The sequence below is a fragment of the Equus caballus genome, chromosome 11, assembly GCF_041296265.1.
Source record: "Equus caballus isolate H_3958 breed thoroughbred chromosome 11, TB-T2T, whole genome shotgun sequence".
In the NCBI taxonomy this organism is placed as follows: domain Eukaryota; kingdom Metazoa; phylum Chordata; class Mammalia; order Perissodactyla; family Equidae; genus Equus; species Equus caballus.
Window position 1 is genome coordinate 25,677,936 of NC_091694.1, and position 18,766 is coordinate 25,696,701.

The 18,766-nt window shown below is 43.4% G+C and overlaps 1 protein-coding gene across 3 annotated transcripts in view; it reads left to right on the plus strand.

Moving 5' to 3' along the window:
• The window catches only part of KAT7 (lysine acetyltransferase 7), a 30,381-nt gene extending 18,446 nt beyond the window's left edge, over positions 1-11,935 (plus strand). For all 3 annotated transcript variants that reach the window (XM_001502506.7, XM_003362400.5, XM_023652699.2), the window contains 8 exons: positions 492-602; positions 2,102-2,293; positions 4,670-4,759; positions 4,993-5,133; positions 6,239-6,332; positions 8,350-8,496; positions 9,499-9,605; positions 10,253-11,935. In XM_001502506.7, the coding sequence (XP_001502556.1) occupies positions 492-602; positions 2,102-2,293; positions 4,670-4,759; positions 4,993-5,133; positions 6,239-6,332; positions 8,350-8,496; positions 9,499-9,605; positions 10,253-10,354 (984 nt within the window). In that variant the 3' untranslated portion in view covers positions 10,355-11,935. The remainder of the gene's footprint in view (positions 1-491; positions 603-2,101; positions 2,294-4,669; positions 4,760-4,992; positions 5,134-6,238; positions 6,333-8,349; positions 8,497-9,498; positions 9,606-10,252) is intronic.
• Positions 11,936-18,766: the final 6,831 nt, after the last annotated feature.

Consider the following 18,766-nt stretch of genomic DNA (forward strand, 5'->3'; position numbering starts at 1 on the left):
TGTTCTAAAATCTTAGACTTAAGGCTTACAGCCTCTGTGTTTTGTTTTGTTTTGTTTTTAAGTGGGGAAATATCTACCAGGGTTCCTTGCGGATCTCAAGATTCTCGGAATTTGTAGTGCCTTTTGGGTTTGTTATATTTTATTTATTTGTGCTGTCGTGCATATTTTCAGAGGAAGAAATGGAGGCGTAGAGTTCTGATCCTTGAGGTGCTCATTTAGAGATAGAAGAATGAAACTCCCTTTTGGAGAAGTTGTAAGAGCATTTCCTTTGCAGATTCACTAGGGTAGGTAGTGGGTGTCTTCTGGCGTTAACCTGCCTGATAAATAGTCTGTCTTGTGCTCAATCTCTGTTGCCTAGTGTAATGCCTGGCATATAGTTGGCACTAAATAAATAGCTTATGGTTCTGCTTGGCCTTCCGGTTGGCAGAGACTGAAATGAAATAGATAAATTCTTAGAAGCAGAGAGTATCATGCTCTGGTTATTTTCCTAGGAACACAGGCAGACCTATGGGAACACTCGGGAACCTCTCTTGGAAAACCTGACTAGCGAGTATGACTTGGATCTTTTCCGAAGAGCACAAGCCCGGGCATCAGAGGATTTGGTGAGTATGAAAACCTCCAAGCTGAGGACCACTTGTGAAGGACACTTGGAAACGCCAAGAAAAATGACGAGCAATCAGTTTGATGGGAATTGGATGTGCCTTGCTGCTTGAATCTCTTTCCCTTTCTCCCAGCTATCCTTATTTGAGACTGTCTTCCTTCCCATTCTTATTTAAAATCAATTACCCCTCCTCCCTTCCCTTGTCCCTTACAGTTTTCCCTCTCCACCTTCACTCCTGGAAGGACCTGTTTGGTGGAGGTGGTAAGCTGGATGAAACAATAGGAGCCACTTTGTCTCAGTTGGGTAATTTGCAATTCTGAGAACCTCGAGACTGGGAGATACCCTCTCTGTTGTCCTCTTAACCCAAACAGAAACTCCCCTTTGCAGGGTCGCCACAGCCCTGCAATACGGCTGTAAAAGAATAAAAAGAACGGTGAGGAGGAACGATGGGAAAGATTGTCATCAGATATTTTAGAGTTAATCTTTGACACAGCACAGCCAAGTTTTATATATTAAGATGGTTTTCTGTTAGTTAACATTTAGTTTTGATACCCTAGCAGAATTTTCAGCAGTTTTGCTTTAAGGAACTTGTGATTGAGTTTACCTCTGATTTCATGGATTAAATGTGTTCCAGGGAAGCTTAGTTTGTAATGTGAATCTCATCTTCCTTTTTTTCCCAAATGATGTTGAATACTTAATTTAAAAATCCTCGAATAGACTCGTTGAAAGTTTTGTGAGAGGCAGGGTTTGATAGCTGCCCTTGGCTGACATGGGCTGTTACTGGTGGTTTTCTCTGTCCCACTCTGGAACCGAGCATTTCCTAGGCTAGTCTTTCACAACTCTCCACCTGGGTGTGTTAAAAACGATTTCTATAGCCAACTCGTAGCCACTGAGTGGGGATAGAGATCCCAAAATAATTTCTACTTTCTAGACTTTAGATTCCAGAATTAAAGCATCATCCACATTTCAAAAATATTTTTTAAAGGACCTAAGGTGAGAGGGTGCCCACTGTGGGGGTGTGTCGTACAGATCTACACAGCTTTGTAAAAGCTTCTGCAGATACGTAAAATACATTCTAGGTAATCTTTTACTGTTTAGTTTTAGAATGTTTTGTAAAGATGGGGAGTATTATTTGTGGTAGATTGCCTTTTATAATTCACTTTGATTCAGGCTGATAAAAACGAAATTTTACCAAGGACTCGTTCTGATCTTCAAGAGATGAGGCGCCCAGTGTGGTAGGGAGAAGAGAAAAGCCACCTTCTGTTGAGACCTGTGCTCTGGGCAGTGTAGATAGTAAGTTCTCCGTAAGCCTTTCTGATTATCCGTGCCCGTGTAGCCCTCTTCAGTGCAGATTTTTCATGAGTTAGAAGCCAAATCTGTCTTGATTTTTTTCCCCCCATAGCCCAGCGTGGTGACATGCATTTAAGCCTATTACAGGCTTCTAGAAACAAAGATGATCAATTCTAATTCTCCTTTGACTTGATTTCTTCTCTTCATTAGGAGAAGTTGAGGCTGCAAGGCCAAATCACAGAGGGGAGCAATATGATTAAAACAATTGCTTTTGGTCGCTATGAGCTTGATACTTGGTACCATTCTCCCTATCCTGAAGAATATGCACGACTGGGACGTCTCTACATGTGTGAATTCTGTTTAAAATACATGAAGAGCCAAACGATACTCCGCCGACACATGGTGAGTTGTCTGGGTTCCATAAGCATGATGGTGATAAGCTATGGGATCTCTAGATTTTGATGTCTGTCAAGATGATATCTGTCCAGGCATCTCTCAGTGGTCCACAGTAATGGGATGAAGGCATAGGAAGTTGAAAGCCACATTTCAGGGGGAGAGTATACAGCGTATGGCATGGCTAGTACTCACCTTTTACCACATCTTGTCATACACATCTCCTTGTCTTTTTTCTTGCTGTCTGCTCTTCTCATTTCTTCTTGGGATATGAATTACCTCTGCCTATAGTTTTTCTGTGTCCCAAACTAGATGAAAATAAATGGACTTCATTAGGTAGACTTCATTAGACAGGCAGGGACAACGTGACTCACCTTTGTATCCCTAGCGACTAGCATGGGTAATAAATATGTGTTGAATGAACGCTTATTTAAAGGAGACAAATTATGAAATTTTGGTGCCTTTCCCTCTTGTTTAGTGCTTTCTGGTTCTGAACATTCTTCCTGTTAAAATAGAAACAGAGACTTGAATCTGACTTTATTATTGACAAATAGGCTTACTAGGTATTTTGCAGCTTTAAGCCATTTTTCTTTCCCTAGTCGTAGAATGAAAAGTCTTGTCTTAAAGGGAATTTCTGCCATGGAGTAGGGGTGGGAAAGGGTAAGGCGTAGAGATTAGTCTCTTTTTTTTCTTGTTTCTATAGTCACAACATAAATTGACTCAGGCCTTTTAGGAGGTCTCTTCTTCCTTCCCGTTACAGCTTCATTTCCCAGGATTTCCATGTGCTGCGCGTCTACAACCAGGCGGCTTGTGCTTTTTGTCATTAAGCTTTCTCCCCGGTGTGGCAATGCTGCTTTTTTGTGTTCCTGGCTCTGGAGCACACAGTCTGTATAGCGTTGTGGCCCAGATCCACCACTGTGAATTAAGCCCTGCAGACTCCAGCTTTATTTGGGGTGGGGACAGAGTGCTGGAGGGGAGGTGATGGGCGGGGACTGATGGGGACACTAGAGCATAGGGGGTGATAGTATCAGAAAGGCTGTCCCCATGATTGTAGACCATGGAGCGAAACTAAAATATGGTTTTGCTTTTTGAAAGTAAGACTTGTATTTTTATTGATGTGAACTACTTACCATTTATGGCCTTTTTCTTTTTGTTTCTGGTTATTTAGTGGCGCTAACCAATAAAATCGCGAAAAAGGGCGAGGAATAGTAGTACAGGGAGAAAACGAAGGGTCTCGATAAGTCTGAGGATCAAGTAAACATTCTGAATATTTGAGGATCCTCCTGTGTTATGAGTCACAGAAATTGAGTTTCAGGAAATGAAAACCTATTTTACTCGATACCTCTTTTTGATTCCTTTTGCTTCAGGAATAATCACTGAAATGGGCTTTCTTTGGCCATTTGGCCAACAGTTTGGCTTCTGTTTCTAAACAAATAATTGTTGCATTAGTTTGGTTATTGTTGGAAAGAGCAGCATGAGTAAAGGGGTGGAGATAGGAACAAACTATAGGTGGAGCTTTCTTGAAGCAATTCCAGTTAATAGATATTTGGCTTTACATGTGACAAATTGGGGCATGATTCTTGAGTTGATCAGAAGTCACAACAAAATTTACTAGAAAATGCTTCGTATACGTATGTATGCTTTAAATGTATTTGCATAAAACTTTTCAAGAATTCACCTATTTACAGCAATGGCTGTCTAGCTGCGTTGAATCTTAACTAGTAATCCGGGGTGAGGAAACAGGTATCTTGTGCCCCCTTGTGGCCAAGTGCCTCTTGGCTTCCTGCTGCTCCACCAAGCTGGCTTGTCTTTTTATTTTTTATTTTTTTAAGCCATGGAAAAACTCGCTCCCATTTCCTTGTATAACAAAGGGAACATTCGGGCGGGGGGATGGTTTTTATCACTGTAGGTCTATTTTCTAATCTGAAAAAAGAAGACCATAGTGGTTAGGTGGTAACAAGCAGTCACTGGTAAAGGTGAGCGGAAAGTACTCCTGCCTTTACTTAGCAACTCTAAGCTGCTCCAAGTAAGCTGCTTAAGAATTTCCTGTTGGCCCAAGGCATTTTAATAATAAGCAAGGGTATTTTTTATTTATCTGGCTTTTACGTAGAGATGATTTTAATCTGGGTTGAAACGTTGCCAGAATATAATCCAGAAAACTTGTTCCAAACTTCTATAAAAATACCTTAAATATATTACAGTGACTTTGGAAGCCTTTAATTGTTTTACTGGGGGGAAAAAAATCTGTTTTGCTGTATGTTCTCAAGTGTGTCCAACTGTCTGTCGCCTCGGCTAGTTTAATTTGCCCCATGATTCCTTCTCCCTTTGAGCAGCAGTGTTGTTGGGAAAGTGTGTTTCCCTGATGTGGGTTCCCTTCTGTTGCAGGCTAAATGTGTGTGGAAACACCCACCTGGGGATGAGATATATCGCAAAGGCTCAATCTCCGTGTTTGAAGTGGATGGCAAGAAAAACAAGGTAAAAAGTGATGACCGTAGAAAGAGGGGTGGTAATGTTGTATATTCGCAGGTTTCAGAAGGAGGTTGTTTTGTCTCCATCTCACCTGGTAAAGAAGATAGAACTCGTCTCTTGGCCAAAATACACAATTTCTGCTTTCTTAACAATAATGGTATAATCTTTAAGTTTAGGCCTTTACCTGATAAGTTTAGGAATCACTGGCACACACATGAGCTCTGTTTCTCCGCTTCTAGATCTACTGCCAAAACCTGTGCCTGTTGGCCAAGCTTTTTCTGGACCACAAGACGTTATATTATGATGTGGAACCCTTCCTGTTCTATGTTATGACAGAAGCAGACAACACTGGCTGTCACCTCATTGGATATTTTTCCAAGGTCAGCAGGATCTGGAGATTAAGAAGCTAATGGGCAGAGCAGGGTGATTGATGCTGGCGCATGGGGACTCAAAGCACTGACAGGAAGAGGCAGTACCCTGGGTGATGATGACAGCCCTTCCCTTTAAAAAAAAAAGAAAAAAGGGCAAATCCATGTATCAAAGATTATTTAATGAAAACGTGCAGTTCTCTATTAAAAGCTTCTGGTTTATTTGTTTCTGGACTTGTGGGTGGTGCTGCCTATTAATTACTGTCCAGGGCCCTGCCTCCTAACCCACAAGCTCACATCTTGCAGTCAAGCCAACTCTCCTGGCTTTGCCCTCCTCTCTGTTATTAGCTCAAAACCAGGAATATATTCTTTTGCCTGGTTTTCTAGCTGGGTTCCTTCAGTCATAACACCACTGTGCCTTTAAAGACTCAAGGCCACATTTTGCCTATGACTTTTTAATAGAACAGCTTTATTAAAATGTAATTCACATACCATACAGTTCACTCATTTAAAGTGTACAATTCAGTGGTTTTTGGTATAGTCACAGAATTCTGCAACCACCGTGCAGTCACTTTTTGTTACCCCAGTAAGAAACCCCGTACCTGTAAGCAACACTCCCCGTTTCCACTCAACCCCTCCCAGCCCTTCTTTTTCTATAAATTTGCCTGCTCTGGGGCTTTTACATAAATGGAATCATACCATATGTGATTTGACTGTTCTGTGACCCACCCACCCACCTTTCCAGAATGGAGACTTACTGTTTGGGATCCCTCACTTCTCCAGTAGGCAGCTCCCTTTTGAAAAATTGCTTTTAAATAGAATTGCTCTGGGTTGACTGAGCAGTCTCAACATTCTTGCCCTGCTCTGTGACTGTAAATATTCCAGAGTCGGCCCCCTTAAAATGAGTCTGGAGGTCTCAGGTGGGGAAACCTTGGGATTAATGGCCTTGGCCATCATAAAGGGTGGGGACGTAATAGCTCTGAGCCTGATAGCCACTCCCCCAGGACTTGTTAGCCAGATATTTTGCAAGCAGCCTTGTTTTCTATCTCTGTTGGACTATTGACACCTTTGGTTCCAAACCCTCGTGACCTGCTCATTTATTTGCTCTTGATTTTAGGAAAAGAATTCATTCCTCAACTACAATGTATCCTGCATCCTTACCATGCCTCAGTACATGAGACAGGGCTATGGCAAGATGCTCATTGATTTCAGTAAGTGAAACTGCTAAGTTACAAGCTCCACAGGCAGGAACTGTATGAATATTGTCTGTCTTTTTGTCCTATGGTCTCCACAATTCCTGGCATGTAGTGGATGTATACTGATTTTTGTTAAGTGAATGAGTAAGTGGGAAAAACCTGAACGTTGTCTGCCGACCTGGTAACGCGTTGAACACTCAATGAATATAGGCCCCTGAGTTGGTACCTGATAGGAGATACAGAGGATAGTAAGGTAAGCGTTTTAGGATTATCCCAGCTTGAGACTTATGAACAGCATGTACATGTATAAGGCTTCAAATCTGTTCCTGGATATTAGGGATTTCAGTTGTGTAAGGACTTGTCTAGAGGCAATCCGTATACCTGATGGAGGCTTTAGGCCTCATTAACCGTGGATTGTGTATTTGGGAATTTGCCTACTCAGTAGAATTTATTTGTAACCTCAAATCAATACTCTTGGCACTTGTGCAGTCCTTCGCAGACACGTGCACAGCAGCAGAAAATGTCACCACACGTTCCTGGCTGAGGTCAAACAACGTGCCTTGTTTCAGCTCTCTTAGTATAAGCGGGCGTCCTTTTCATGGTCCATTAGTGCCACATTTTTCATATTTTTATGCTTTTTTTGCTGATTTTAAATGGCCCGAGTGTAGTGTTGAAATACTGCTGGAAAGTCTGTGATATGCCTTACAGAGAAAATATGTGTTAGACAGACTTCGTTTAGGCGTAGGTTATTGTGCTGTTGGCCATGAGTTGAATGTTAATAAGGCAACTACATATTAAGGTGGTGTTAAACAGAAATATATAAAACAAGATTACTTATTGATCGGTTGATGCAAATGTGATCAGAGGCTCGTAGGAATCCAACCTTCTGTTTCCCCTGGAAGCACTGGTCAGTGTTCAGTAATTTTGTGTTCACTTTATAGAACATAGCTACTGTAAATATGAGAATCAGCTGTGTTTTATTCAATGTCCACTGTCATATGACATATTTTAATCAAAATTAGAATTCTTAGAATTAGCCTTCCAGTCCTTTCGTTTTTAAGCCACCTGGGAAAAGATGAACCAGAAAGTGGCATAATCCACTGAGGGGAGCAGAGGACTGTATATCTTTGAATAGGTAACACCTGTGTGATAAACTTAGTTTTATGGAAATTTTCAAACATACACATATATACAAAGTAGAATAATAGTATATAATAAAACTCCCTGTGATGAGTACCGTTTTATGGCCGGTCTTGTTTTATCTATATTCTCACCCTCAATTATTTTGCTGTCTCTAAAAGATAAGGTCCATTACACCTAAAAAAACAAAAAATTCCTTAATATCATAAATTATGGTGTTCAAATTTCTCTGATTTTGTTTTAAAAAAAGTTATTTTTACTAAGATCTAGATAGAATTGATATATTGGGATTGATAGATGTGGCTTGTAAATCACTTTTAATCTGTTCCCATTTCATATCTTTCTTTATTCCTTGCTGTTTATTTGTTGAAGAAAGCAGGTTAGTTTTCCAGTAGAGTTTCCCAGAGTATGAATTTTGCTGACTGCATCTCCATAGTGTTGAATGTTAGATGTTTACATGTTAGAACTGGAGGCTTCATGAGATTCGATTCCCCCCCACCCCATAGGTGGTACTGAGATAATCTATTCTGAAGTTCAAACGTTTGAAAAATGTAAAAAGCTATGTATAATGAAATGGCTTCCATCTTGGTTCCCATCTATCCTGTTGCTAGCACACAGCTACAGGTAACGTTTATTAAAGTTTCTAGTGAAGCCTTCCGGAGGTTTTGAATATCTGTTATGTGTCCATGCAAGTGGACATTCTTCCCCTTTTGTGTGTACAAAGGCAGCATGCTCTACAACAGCCACAGAACAATCGCCTGAATGACTGAACCCTGACTGATACTGCAAAGGGGGCTGCACTTCTTAAACCTCCTTCCATATTGGCACATTGTTCTTTGCTATTAGCATGAGATAAAGCGTTACTAGAAAAAGTCTCTTTGTTCCCTGGCAGGTTATTTGCTTTCCAAAGTGGAAGAAAAAGTTGGCTCCCCAGAACGTCCACTCTCAGATCTGGGGCTCATAAGCTATCGCAGTTACTGGAAAGAAGTGCTTCTCCGTTACCTGCATAATTTCCAAGGCAAAGAGATTTCTATCAAAGGTTGGTTTTTGACTCTTTAGAATAGTTGTTACCCAAGATGTTAACTCTGCTGAATATCCTGACTTTTCTACTTGGCCCTTTGCATGCTTTGTAACCTTTAAAGATAATACCCCATTCTGTGTTTCATCTAAATAGGAGAAATGAAGGCATACTGAATATGGGCCTCTGCGGAGACCCTCACTAAAGGTGCCTAAAGATTCCAGAGCATTTGGCTCATCAAATCTTGGGTTGCTGACACTTCAGTTTTTAGCAAAAGTCAAGAAAGAACAAAAGCGTTTTCAAGTCTTTTGGCACACACAGGAGCTTCTAAGATATCCCTGTGTGTGTGTGTATTTTTTTTTCTGAGGAAGATTGGCCCTGAGCTAACATCTGTTGCCAGTCTTCCTCTTTTTGCTTGAGGAAGAATTGTTGCTGAGCTAACATCTGTGCCAATCTTCCTCTATTTTATGTGGGATGCCGCCACAGCATGGTTTGACGAGTGGTGCTAGGTCTGTGCCTGGGATCTGAACCTGTGAACGCCAGGCCGCTGAGGCACAGCGCACGAACATAACTACTACTACACTAGGCTCGCCCCCTTCCTCTTTTTTTTTAATGTGAGCTGCTGCCACGGCATGACCACTGACAGATGAGTGGTGTGATTCTGCACCCAGGAGCCAAATCTGGGCTGCTGACGTGGAGCACACCAAACTTCAACCACTAGACCATTGGGGCTGGCCCCATATCCCTGTATATTTATGCAACAGTGGAAGAATTTAGTTTGGTCTGTCCTTGACCTTGATTTCTGTGGAGGCTAAGAGTGGTTTCTTGCTGTAATATCCCTCTTCTATAGCTATTTGGACTGGTCAAACGAATGCTTCATAAACTTTGTGAACTGATTGGGTTGAGTATCAAAGATTCCAACCATTTGGAGTCTGTTTGGATTTCCTCTGAGGGAAAAGGGGGCCTTGTAGAGGAGTGAGGATCTGTGCTTTGGCCAGGTTCTCAGAGGCTCTTCTGTTTCAGAAATTAGCCAGGAGACAGCTGTGAATCCTGTGGACATTGTCAGCACTCTGCAAGCCCTTCAGATGCTCAAGTATTGGAAAGGAAAACACCTAGTTTTAAAGAGACAGGTAAAGTGTTTATCAGCTACTTGCTCCTTGCTGGGTGTCCCCTTGAGGCCTAGTGGAGCACAGCGGGAACTTAAGCCCGCTACAGGTAACCTTCCCTTCTTAAAGGAGTTTTACTCCATGCACCTGCTACTTGCTCTCATTTCTTTAGCGCGCAGGGCTGCCTTTGTTAGGATTATCTCCTACCTTGTCCTTATCAGAAGCTTTTGGTAAGCTCCTGTCTCAGATTTGGATGACACAAGTTAAGCAGCTGCAGTTAAGCAGCTCTATGTTTCCCAGCACTTCTGTCGTTTGAGGCCCGTCTGTGGAGGGGAATCTTCTAAACGCCAGGGCTTGTGGAAGTGGTTTTAATTCCTTTAACAAATGCCATTTCAACTCATGCCCATTTTTACTTTTTGAGTTGACTCATGTGTAGTAAGGGAAGATGAATAATGATTTTCAGGTCTTATTGAGGGCATGGTAGAAAGAAATGGATTAGGTAGGAAAGCATTTTGTAAATAAAAAGATAATTTTTTCACACCTATTTTATGCCTTAATATGTTGTTAAACTTTTGGCAGTTTCTTCTTTGCTACCAGTCATTTTGGAATCCATGTGTAAAGACATTTTAGTTGAATATATATAATAATTTTTTCCCATTGTTCTCCCTCAGGACCTGATTGATGAGTGGATAGCCAAAGAGGCCAAAAGATCCAACTCCAATAAAACCATGGATCCAAGCTGTTTAAAATGGACCCCTCCCAAGGGCACTTAAAGTGACCTATTACTCCGAGCCAGCGAACCCCAGCAGTAGGAATCCATACCCTAGGGATCTGTCTGTCATTTCTGTTGCTCTTGTGATTGGCAAGTACAGTATCCTTTGGGAAGGCCATCCCCCTCAGGACTGTCCTGGCTCCGACCTTCATGTACACTGCAGACGCTGGTTCTGAGGAACTGTTGTTTCGGCCTCAGTGAGGTTGCCTGGATGGGATCTATATTAGACTTGAGTGCAGATCCCTTGTAGCACTGACCCAAGGTGTTCTGTTTGGTACTGTACCTGTCCAGTCACTGGTTCTCTCCTCATGTTCTCTAGCTCCATGAGGTTGTGTTGTGTCTTCTAAACTTTGTAATAGTGCTTTTTGCCACCCGGTCACCAGACCTCCGAATACGGTTGCCGTGACCAGGACCTTTCCAGTTATTCCTTACTGTGCTTTTTGGAGGGACAGGGCAGAGGTAACACTTCTGAGTGTGTGTGTACTGGGAGGGGTCTGTTCCCTTTGGATTTCATCTCGCTTTAAATTTTTTCCTCCATTTTTATTGGAAGACCTGTTTTTGATCAGTATCAGGCTGACCAGAGTCAAATTCTTTTGAAGATTTTCCCAGGGATTAGTCTTGGTGACATCGCATAGTCTATCTGGACGAGATGGAGAGAAGAATTAAGAGGTGGTGATGCTGTGTTTGGTTTGAGTTCACCTTGGGCAGTGGGCAGTCTTCTGGTGGAAGGGAACGAATACTTTTGCCTTGCCAGAAAGTGTCCAGTAGTAAGTGTTCTCTTCTCTCTTTATTCCCTGCCCCTTTTTACATTTGCAGGTGCCAAAATAATTTCCAGTTCTCCCCTTCATGCTGCGTGTTAACTGGTTAATTATACTGCAGAAATCTTTTCAGCAGTACCAGTCTGATGTAGCATACCTAGATTTCCACATAAATTGCATTGATTTTGTCTGAACATCCTCGGAGAAGTAGAAAATGATTGAAAATGACTTCTGTATCTCAGCCCATGACTCAGCAAGGCAGAACGGTCACCCCTGCCGAGGTTTGCTTCTCTTTTCAGCAGTGCTTCGCACTCCCTCTAGGACTGAAGTGCTAATGCCCTTCCAAGAACAACTCCTCCACTTCCTTTTTGGGATTTGCCACCATCCCCCTATTCTCTGGTCTATTTTTGGTGTCCGAGTGAAGGAAGAGATGCTCCCTCTAATTTCTCTCTAGCCCATCATAACCTGCTATCTTGGGGCAGCTTTTGATGTATGACATGTCACCCTTCCCAACTTGGTCTCCTATAACACTGTCGTCTTCATGTGGAGCCCTCACCACAATCCCGCCTCTGGTCATCTGTGCCTTTCTCTTGTCATCTCTGTACACTACTTATATTCACTGTGGGTTGGGGGGAGCTAAGTTTAAGCATGTTCAATGGCTGCTCCCTGCCATTTTCAGTGTCACTGTTAAAATTTATCCAAAAGCAACTTCACTGGGGATTTTCTTAAGGGGTAAAGGCCTTTTACAGAAGCTACCCTTCCCCACATGTGGTAGAATGTGCTGTTCTATATCTACTCCTCAATAAAGCATGTTCTCTGCTCAAGTCTGTTTCACCCAGGGGCTCTCATTTATGTATGAAAACGATGCAGCTGACCTGCTACTAATGGTAAATGCATTGGGGATTTATTTTACCTAGCAGTAAACTGACTGTTGAGGTATGTGGTTTGTGGCTGTGGAATTTTTTTGTCTGTGATGCAGGCCTTCTATAGAAGGACTTCTTGCTCTGAACTTGGCTGGTTGGTGGGTTAAATTCTGTCTGCCTCACTTTGGTTTCAACTGATAGGTACGCATAGCAATGACGAGTTAGTAGTATTCATTCTTTCATTAAGTTCCTTTTCTTCTGATGTAAAGGGCAAAGGAACCAGCAGAAAGTTGGGACAGATGGGTACAATTGATGTTGTGGGAGGTGGGAACAGGTATATCCCTTCTCATCTCCAAGCTTATCTGCCACTAGTGAGGAGCAATACCACTTCTCTACCCGGGAGAGTCAATGATGAGGTGATTACTGAAAGTAGCTGATGTCTGCAAGTAATTTTCCTTTTGTATTTACCCAGTGCAAGAAAAGGAAGGCCAGACACCTACCTGTATAGAGGAAGGAAGGAGGGTGGAAATCATTTGCTGGGGTGGTTTTTCTCACCGTGGCTGGTAGTGGTGAGAACCTATCTCAGCGGACAAGCTAAGGGTCCTCCTTTGCAAGGTTAGAGTCCTGTGCATCACTTACTGGGGGTGGAGGATGGGATGGAGAGAAGCTGAAGGTTATAAAAAGACCCCTCTTACACTCATCTTAGAACGTGGGCCCAAATCTCTATTCTAAATATTTACATCAAAGGGAAAGTCTGCTCTCTCACCTTTTGAAAAGATTGAAGTAGATAATAAGGATCACGGGAATGGAATGCTGAGAGGTCAAGGCACCTGAAATTTTGTGCACAATCTGGGTCCCAAGCCTCCACTGATTGCTGCCCCCTTTCCTCACCTAAAAATAAAAGGAAGGTTTCTCTGGTTTAAATCCCTTACAGGTTTGGGAACAGTGTTCACTTTCTTGGCAACTTTGAGTAAGACAGACTCTGTCCCCTCTGACTCCTTTTTACCTGCACAAAAGAAGCTCAGCTGCTTAGCCTCCTTCATTAGAAGAGCAAAAGTCTGGAGTTATTCCTGGAACTAGCTCCTGAGACCCTGTCAGTGGAAGCACCTACTCTATTTGTGGAGGAAGAAGCGAGCCCTAGCACATGCTGGTTGCTTCCTCTATGCTCAGCACTGAGCTGGGTGCTTCCACACTGCCTCGTTTGACCCTCGTGTTAGCCTGTGCAGTAGGAGTTCACCTTGGTTCTGCAGAAGGAAACCTGAAGCCCAAGGTGACCCAGTGAGCAGCAAGGCCGGAATCTCACTTTGGTCTGTTCAACTTGGGAACCTACACCCTCCCCTCTACCATTTGCTTCCTCAGCTGTTTGATTCCTTAATGATTAATTATCCTCTCCCTTCTGATTAGATTTCCTTGCTTCAGCCACAGGCCCTCATGCTTCTAGTGGCTTCTGTTGCAAGAAATATAAATTGGTGGAAACTTTGAGACAAAAGACTGGATTATAGTAGATCCTATAAGCAGCAGTTGGGGGCCAGAGACCTGAAGCAGGAGGCAGATGTGCCCCGTTCTGCCTGTGCTTCTGATGGATAAGCTGTTTAGGAAGCACTGTCCCTTCACTTAGGCGTTTCCTTCGGTCCTCACCACAGCGCCACTGTAACGTGTGTATTCTCTCCCTTCCCACAGGAGAAAATTTGAGGTTCGGAGGTCTCGCTGCTGGGTTATAGAAACAGAAAGAGCACCCTGCTTCTCTGATTCCAAATCCCACACTTTTGACAATGCTGTCCTGAGTCATCTGGTGCCTCTGTGCCTGTTTTCCCATTTCTCACAAGGGAATAGTGAGTCATGTTAAGTAATTTTTAACAATATGGTATACCTTTTATATGGAAAGATGATGCTTTGGACTTGTCCTCAGCTTTGGTTTGCCCCTGTAGTTCTGGGCAGATCGCCCTGGCTAGAGTTAGGAATGGCCTCGAGTGGAGTTCATTTGAAGCCAGTTGGTTGAGATCAGGGTGGGGGCTACATAGGAAAAGCCAGTACAGAAAAATAGACCACAGCTTGCTTACAGTACACATTCCTTCTGGAATATGAAACGCATGAAAAGCAGCTTTTTGGATGTATATTAGTAACTTTCAAACGTGGTCATAAGCATGCCCTGCCCCTTTGAAGAGCAACTGGTAAGCCAGTGACATTGAGGACATGTGGGTTTTATGAGGTGCTGTGATCAAGCAGCACAGCTCACAGTCATCCTTATCCTTTTTTTTTACTTCTGATCTTTTGAGAATCTATTCAAAGCATTGAGGTTTTTTATAGCAGATTTTTCCTTTTTTTTCCTTCTGGAGAAGATTGGCCCTGAGCTAACATCTGTTACCAATCTTCCTCTTTTTTTTTTCCTCCCCAAAGGCCCAGTGCATAGTTGTACATCCTAGGTGTAAGTCGTTCTAGTTCCTCTGTGTGGGATGCCTCCATAGCATAGCTTGACAAGCGGCGTGTAGGTCTGCAGCCAGGATCCAAAGCAGATCATGTGAACTTAATTAACCACTATGCCACTGGGCCGGCCCCCTCAAAGCACTGAGTGTTTTTTAATGCACATAGTGTAAATATGCACCCATTTGTCTACAGTTCAGGAAATTGAGCCTTTGAAATCCGGTCTTGGACTGCGGCTATGAATTGAGAACTCTTGGTTTGAGAAAGCCCCAGTGGGAAGACAAGAATCCTGCCTTCTGCCTGCCTTCACTCTGAGCCAGGGCCCTAGGCTAGTTCTTTGTGTCACAGGTTCAGATAACAGCTTCCATAAGTGAGGTCAATGACAACTGAAGGAGAAGGCCTGGCCCACTGTGGCCCCACAGGTACATATATATACAAAATGCTGTGCAGGGCTTTGCATATTTTGAGAATAAAGTGAAAACTCCCTTGCTAAATAATATCTTGCCAGAAATTCTAGAAGCTATCTCTTGCTATTCATTGGGACCATGGAATTAAGAATTGGATCTCCACTGGTTTTGTGCCAGTACTTTTGGCTACAAACTTGTATGACTGCCTCTTCCAGACTATTTCCTGCTGATGGGGGCAGTATAATTGCCCACTTCCTTTGTGGTGTCTTCAGCAAAATGCCAATGAATGTCACTAAGCAGGGAGCAAAAGACGGTCCAGTGGTGAAAGATGTCCCTGGCGCTGAAATATCGGTGTGTATCCTCTGTCTTGTGCAACACCTGGAGATGCAGGTCATGCTGCTGCCATTTTGGGGTTTAGGGGTTGGTTTGTGCCCAAGAGTGGAGAAAATAACCTGTGCTGTTGCACGACTTTGGCTCCATTGCTCCTCCCAGATGTTCTATGTGAGATGTAAACACCTTTATTCTTGAACTCCTGTTCATTCCAAGAAACCCCTCTGTCTTCTTAACCGGGTATTTGTTTCTGGAAACAACTCACCTTGTATTTACTATATTCCAGGTTATTAGAAACTCCATTATTACCTCACAGAAAAAGAGGTGTGGTGGGTCATCAGGGATGGCCACCAACAGTTTCTCCCAGCCCTGGATGTGTGTGCTGCTCTTTCCAATAAGAGATCTATTTTTCCCTTAAGTGTGGACTGGACTTTTGTTTTGACTAATTGGATGTAGCAGAAGTGATATTCTGGCAGCTTCCACTTTTGCTCTTGGAAACCAGCTGGCATGTTTCCAAACCAGAATCTTGAGCTAAACTGAATAGTGAGGGGTGGGTATCCTGCCAGCCTAGAGAATCATGAAAAATACTGTTTTCAGCCATTAATTGTTTTGGGGTTGTTTGATACACAGCAATGGGCAAGTGAAACAAGAACTTTGAAACTCAAGGTCTAGAATTCAGTTTGGCCTTGTAGGTCCCATCAGTTATTGCCTGTGATGGAAAGCCAGGTGTGCCCATGGGAGGGCCACCACCTTGTGTAACTCCAGGGGGCAGTATTCGTATAATACGTAATGGCACCCTCAGAGCCAGTTGGTCACCTGTTTGGTCATTCAGCTTGGCTCAGCTGTCAGTCAAATTGGTTCTGAGGTCCCTGCCTGGCCTTGGCATTCTTAGCCACCTCCTTATGGGAGTGGATTAGGGAAAGCGGAGAGTCTCCTACTGTCAAGACTGAGGCCCATCACTTCCCTGCTCAAGAATTCATGTGGCTTCTGTTTTCTGATTGCATTAAGTTCACGTTTATCCTGGCTTTCAAGTCTTTCCGTAAGCTAACTCAGCCTACATAGCTTTCATCATTCCCCCACACAGCTTCAACATGCAGCTGGATTGGTCTCTATTTCTTTTCCTGTTTTTACTGGGAAAGCCTCCACTTAAACATTCCTCGAAGTGTGTCCCGTTAAACACAAAGTAGTGTGGATCGAAAGGGTACTGTAGTCAAACTTGGAAAATACTGAGTTAAAGTGAACACTCAGTGTATTTCTTGACTTCAGGGCTTCTCAAAACCTCCCTCCTGGGATTTTCCCATGAGGGAGACACAGAATGTAACACTTCCTAAAATGATTTCATCTGGAAGGAGCCTCGAGAGACAGAAATGCCGCGGGGCTGGGTGGGGCCATTTGGAAGTTTCTTTCCTGCCTGTTGAAACGGCCCAGCTAAAAAGGAATTCCTCTTGAAGTTTTCATAATTCCACCTGAGATTTATCTATGTGACTATAGCATAGACCAAGTAAGTGTAGAGGTTGAGTGTGTTTGGAGTGAAGACACCTTGGCTCAAATCCTGGCTCTGCCATTGTGTAACTTCAAGCATGTGGCCTATCCTCATCTGCAGAATGAGGATAATTGTGAAGGTAAGTTGCCATGCAGAATGCTGATACATACACAAATAGTTTGTACATAAAAGATGTGGAACTTGCAGTCTCCTGAAAGAGATGTATTAAATGCATATGATTTCTAATTGTGAGCAATACTATGGATGGAAAAGGACAAGGTGTGTAAGCATAACTGGAGAGAACTAGTTGAGCTTGGTTTTTGAGGAAGCCGTGTCTGAGGAAGGACCTTTATTCTGGAACGTGAATGGTGAGGAGTTGGCCAAGGGAGGAGTGGAGGGGCTGGGGCAGTGTTTAGATAGGGAAGAGCCTGAGAACAGACCCCGAGGAAGGCAAGCACTTGGTGTGCATGACGGACTAAGACAAAGCCTGGTGAGGAGGTAGGGGGACCAGAAAGTACAGGGCCTTGGAGGCCTCAACAGCAATGTCAGTGTATCGTAGGAAACCAAACTGTGGCCAGTAGGGCATGGACATGATCTGATTGCCCGTTTTAAAGGGTCATTCTCAGGGAAGAGAATGGATGGGGCTGGTCTGGCAGTAAGATGGGAATCAAGGAAGCCTTCAGGAAACTGCCCTCCAGGCAAGGGAAGACAGTGGCTGGTATTAACAGTGGTAGTGAAGGTGGAAAGAAGATGAATTTGAGATAGATTTGGGGAGAACCAACAAACCAGGTGATATATTTGATGTGAGGAGCAAGGACTAGAGGGTAACTCCAGATTTCTGGTTGGGCAGCTGGATGCGTGGAGGTGCCATTTGTGGAGATGCTGATGATGGTGAAGAATAGCTTTGGGGCAGTAGGTCAAGAGCTCAGTGTTTGGACATGCCGAGTTGAGAAATACAGGATATGTGTTCAATGAGTGGTAGCTGCTATTATTTCAGTTACTTGTATTTAAGTTTGGTTCCTTCATGGCTCTCTAGAGAGAGACTCCCTGAGGACAGGAAGTGTGAGTCCGTCAAAACTCTCCAAAGACCTCTTGTGTGCTGAGCACTATCGTTGGCACTGGGGTAAAGATAAATGAGGTCCACGTACTTTAGAAACCCTGTTTCTCAAGTTGAGGAAATAAACTATTATAACAACATCTATTAAGTGCTGTAATGGAAGAATGTGCAAGGTGCTCTGGGAACTTGGAGGAGGGAACGAATGGGCGGGTGCCGGATTGGGAAAGCTTTAGAGACATTGACCCTCTGAGTAAGAATTCACCAGAACAGGAAGAAAATGGCATGTGCAAAAACCAGAAGGTTGAGTGAACATGCTGGGTTTGAAAAGGATCATTGGAGAGCAGGGTGTGGCTTTTGCGCAGAGCAAGGACATTTTGACTCCCCTCTAAGGTCCTTAGGTCTTCCAGGACAAATTCCAGTCTCGTGCTTTCATACACCCAGTCCCATCTGAGTTCCTAGTGAAGTGCCAGCACATAGAGGAAACTCATGAAATATTTGGTGACTTCAGTTTTTCTTATTTACTTATTTATTTATTTTGAGGAAGATTACCCCTGAGCTAACTGCCACCAATCCCCCTCTTTTTGCTGAGGAAGACTGGCCCTGAGCTAACATCTGTGCTCATCTTCCTCTTCTTTATATGTGGGACGCCTACCCAGCATGGTGTGCCAAGTGGTGCCATGTCCGCACCCGGGATCTGAACTGGCGAACCCCAGGCCGCTGAAGCAGAACGTGCACTTAATTGCTGTGCCACCGGGCCGGCCCCTGACTTCAGTTTTTCTTAAGTGTCCCAAACTTCAAACACAAGAATAAAATCTTCAATCCTCTGCTGATCCTTCAAGTTGGATTATTACAGTGAACCACCTCTTGAGATCACAGCACTGGGTGCGGTGAGGTGGGGAAGACAATGGGCATGCTAATGGGTTAGAGGTTAGGAGTGGATGGAATGAGAAATACGCTAACTGGGAAATTCTGTGGTAGTGGCGAAGAGTTGTACCGTCTCCCACCCCCGTGTTTCTCACTAGGCATGGGTAAGGGGTGAGCATGGAGAAGAGAGGCTTGAGGTTTATTCAGGGCTCAGGATGAACCGTCAGCCT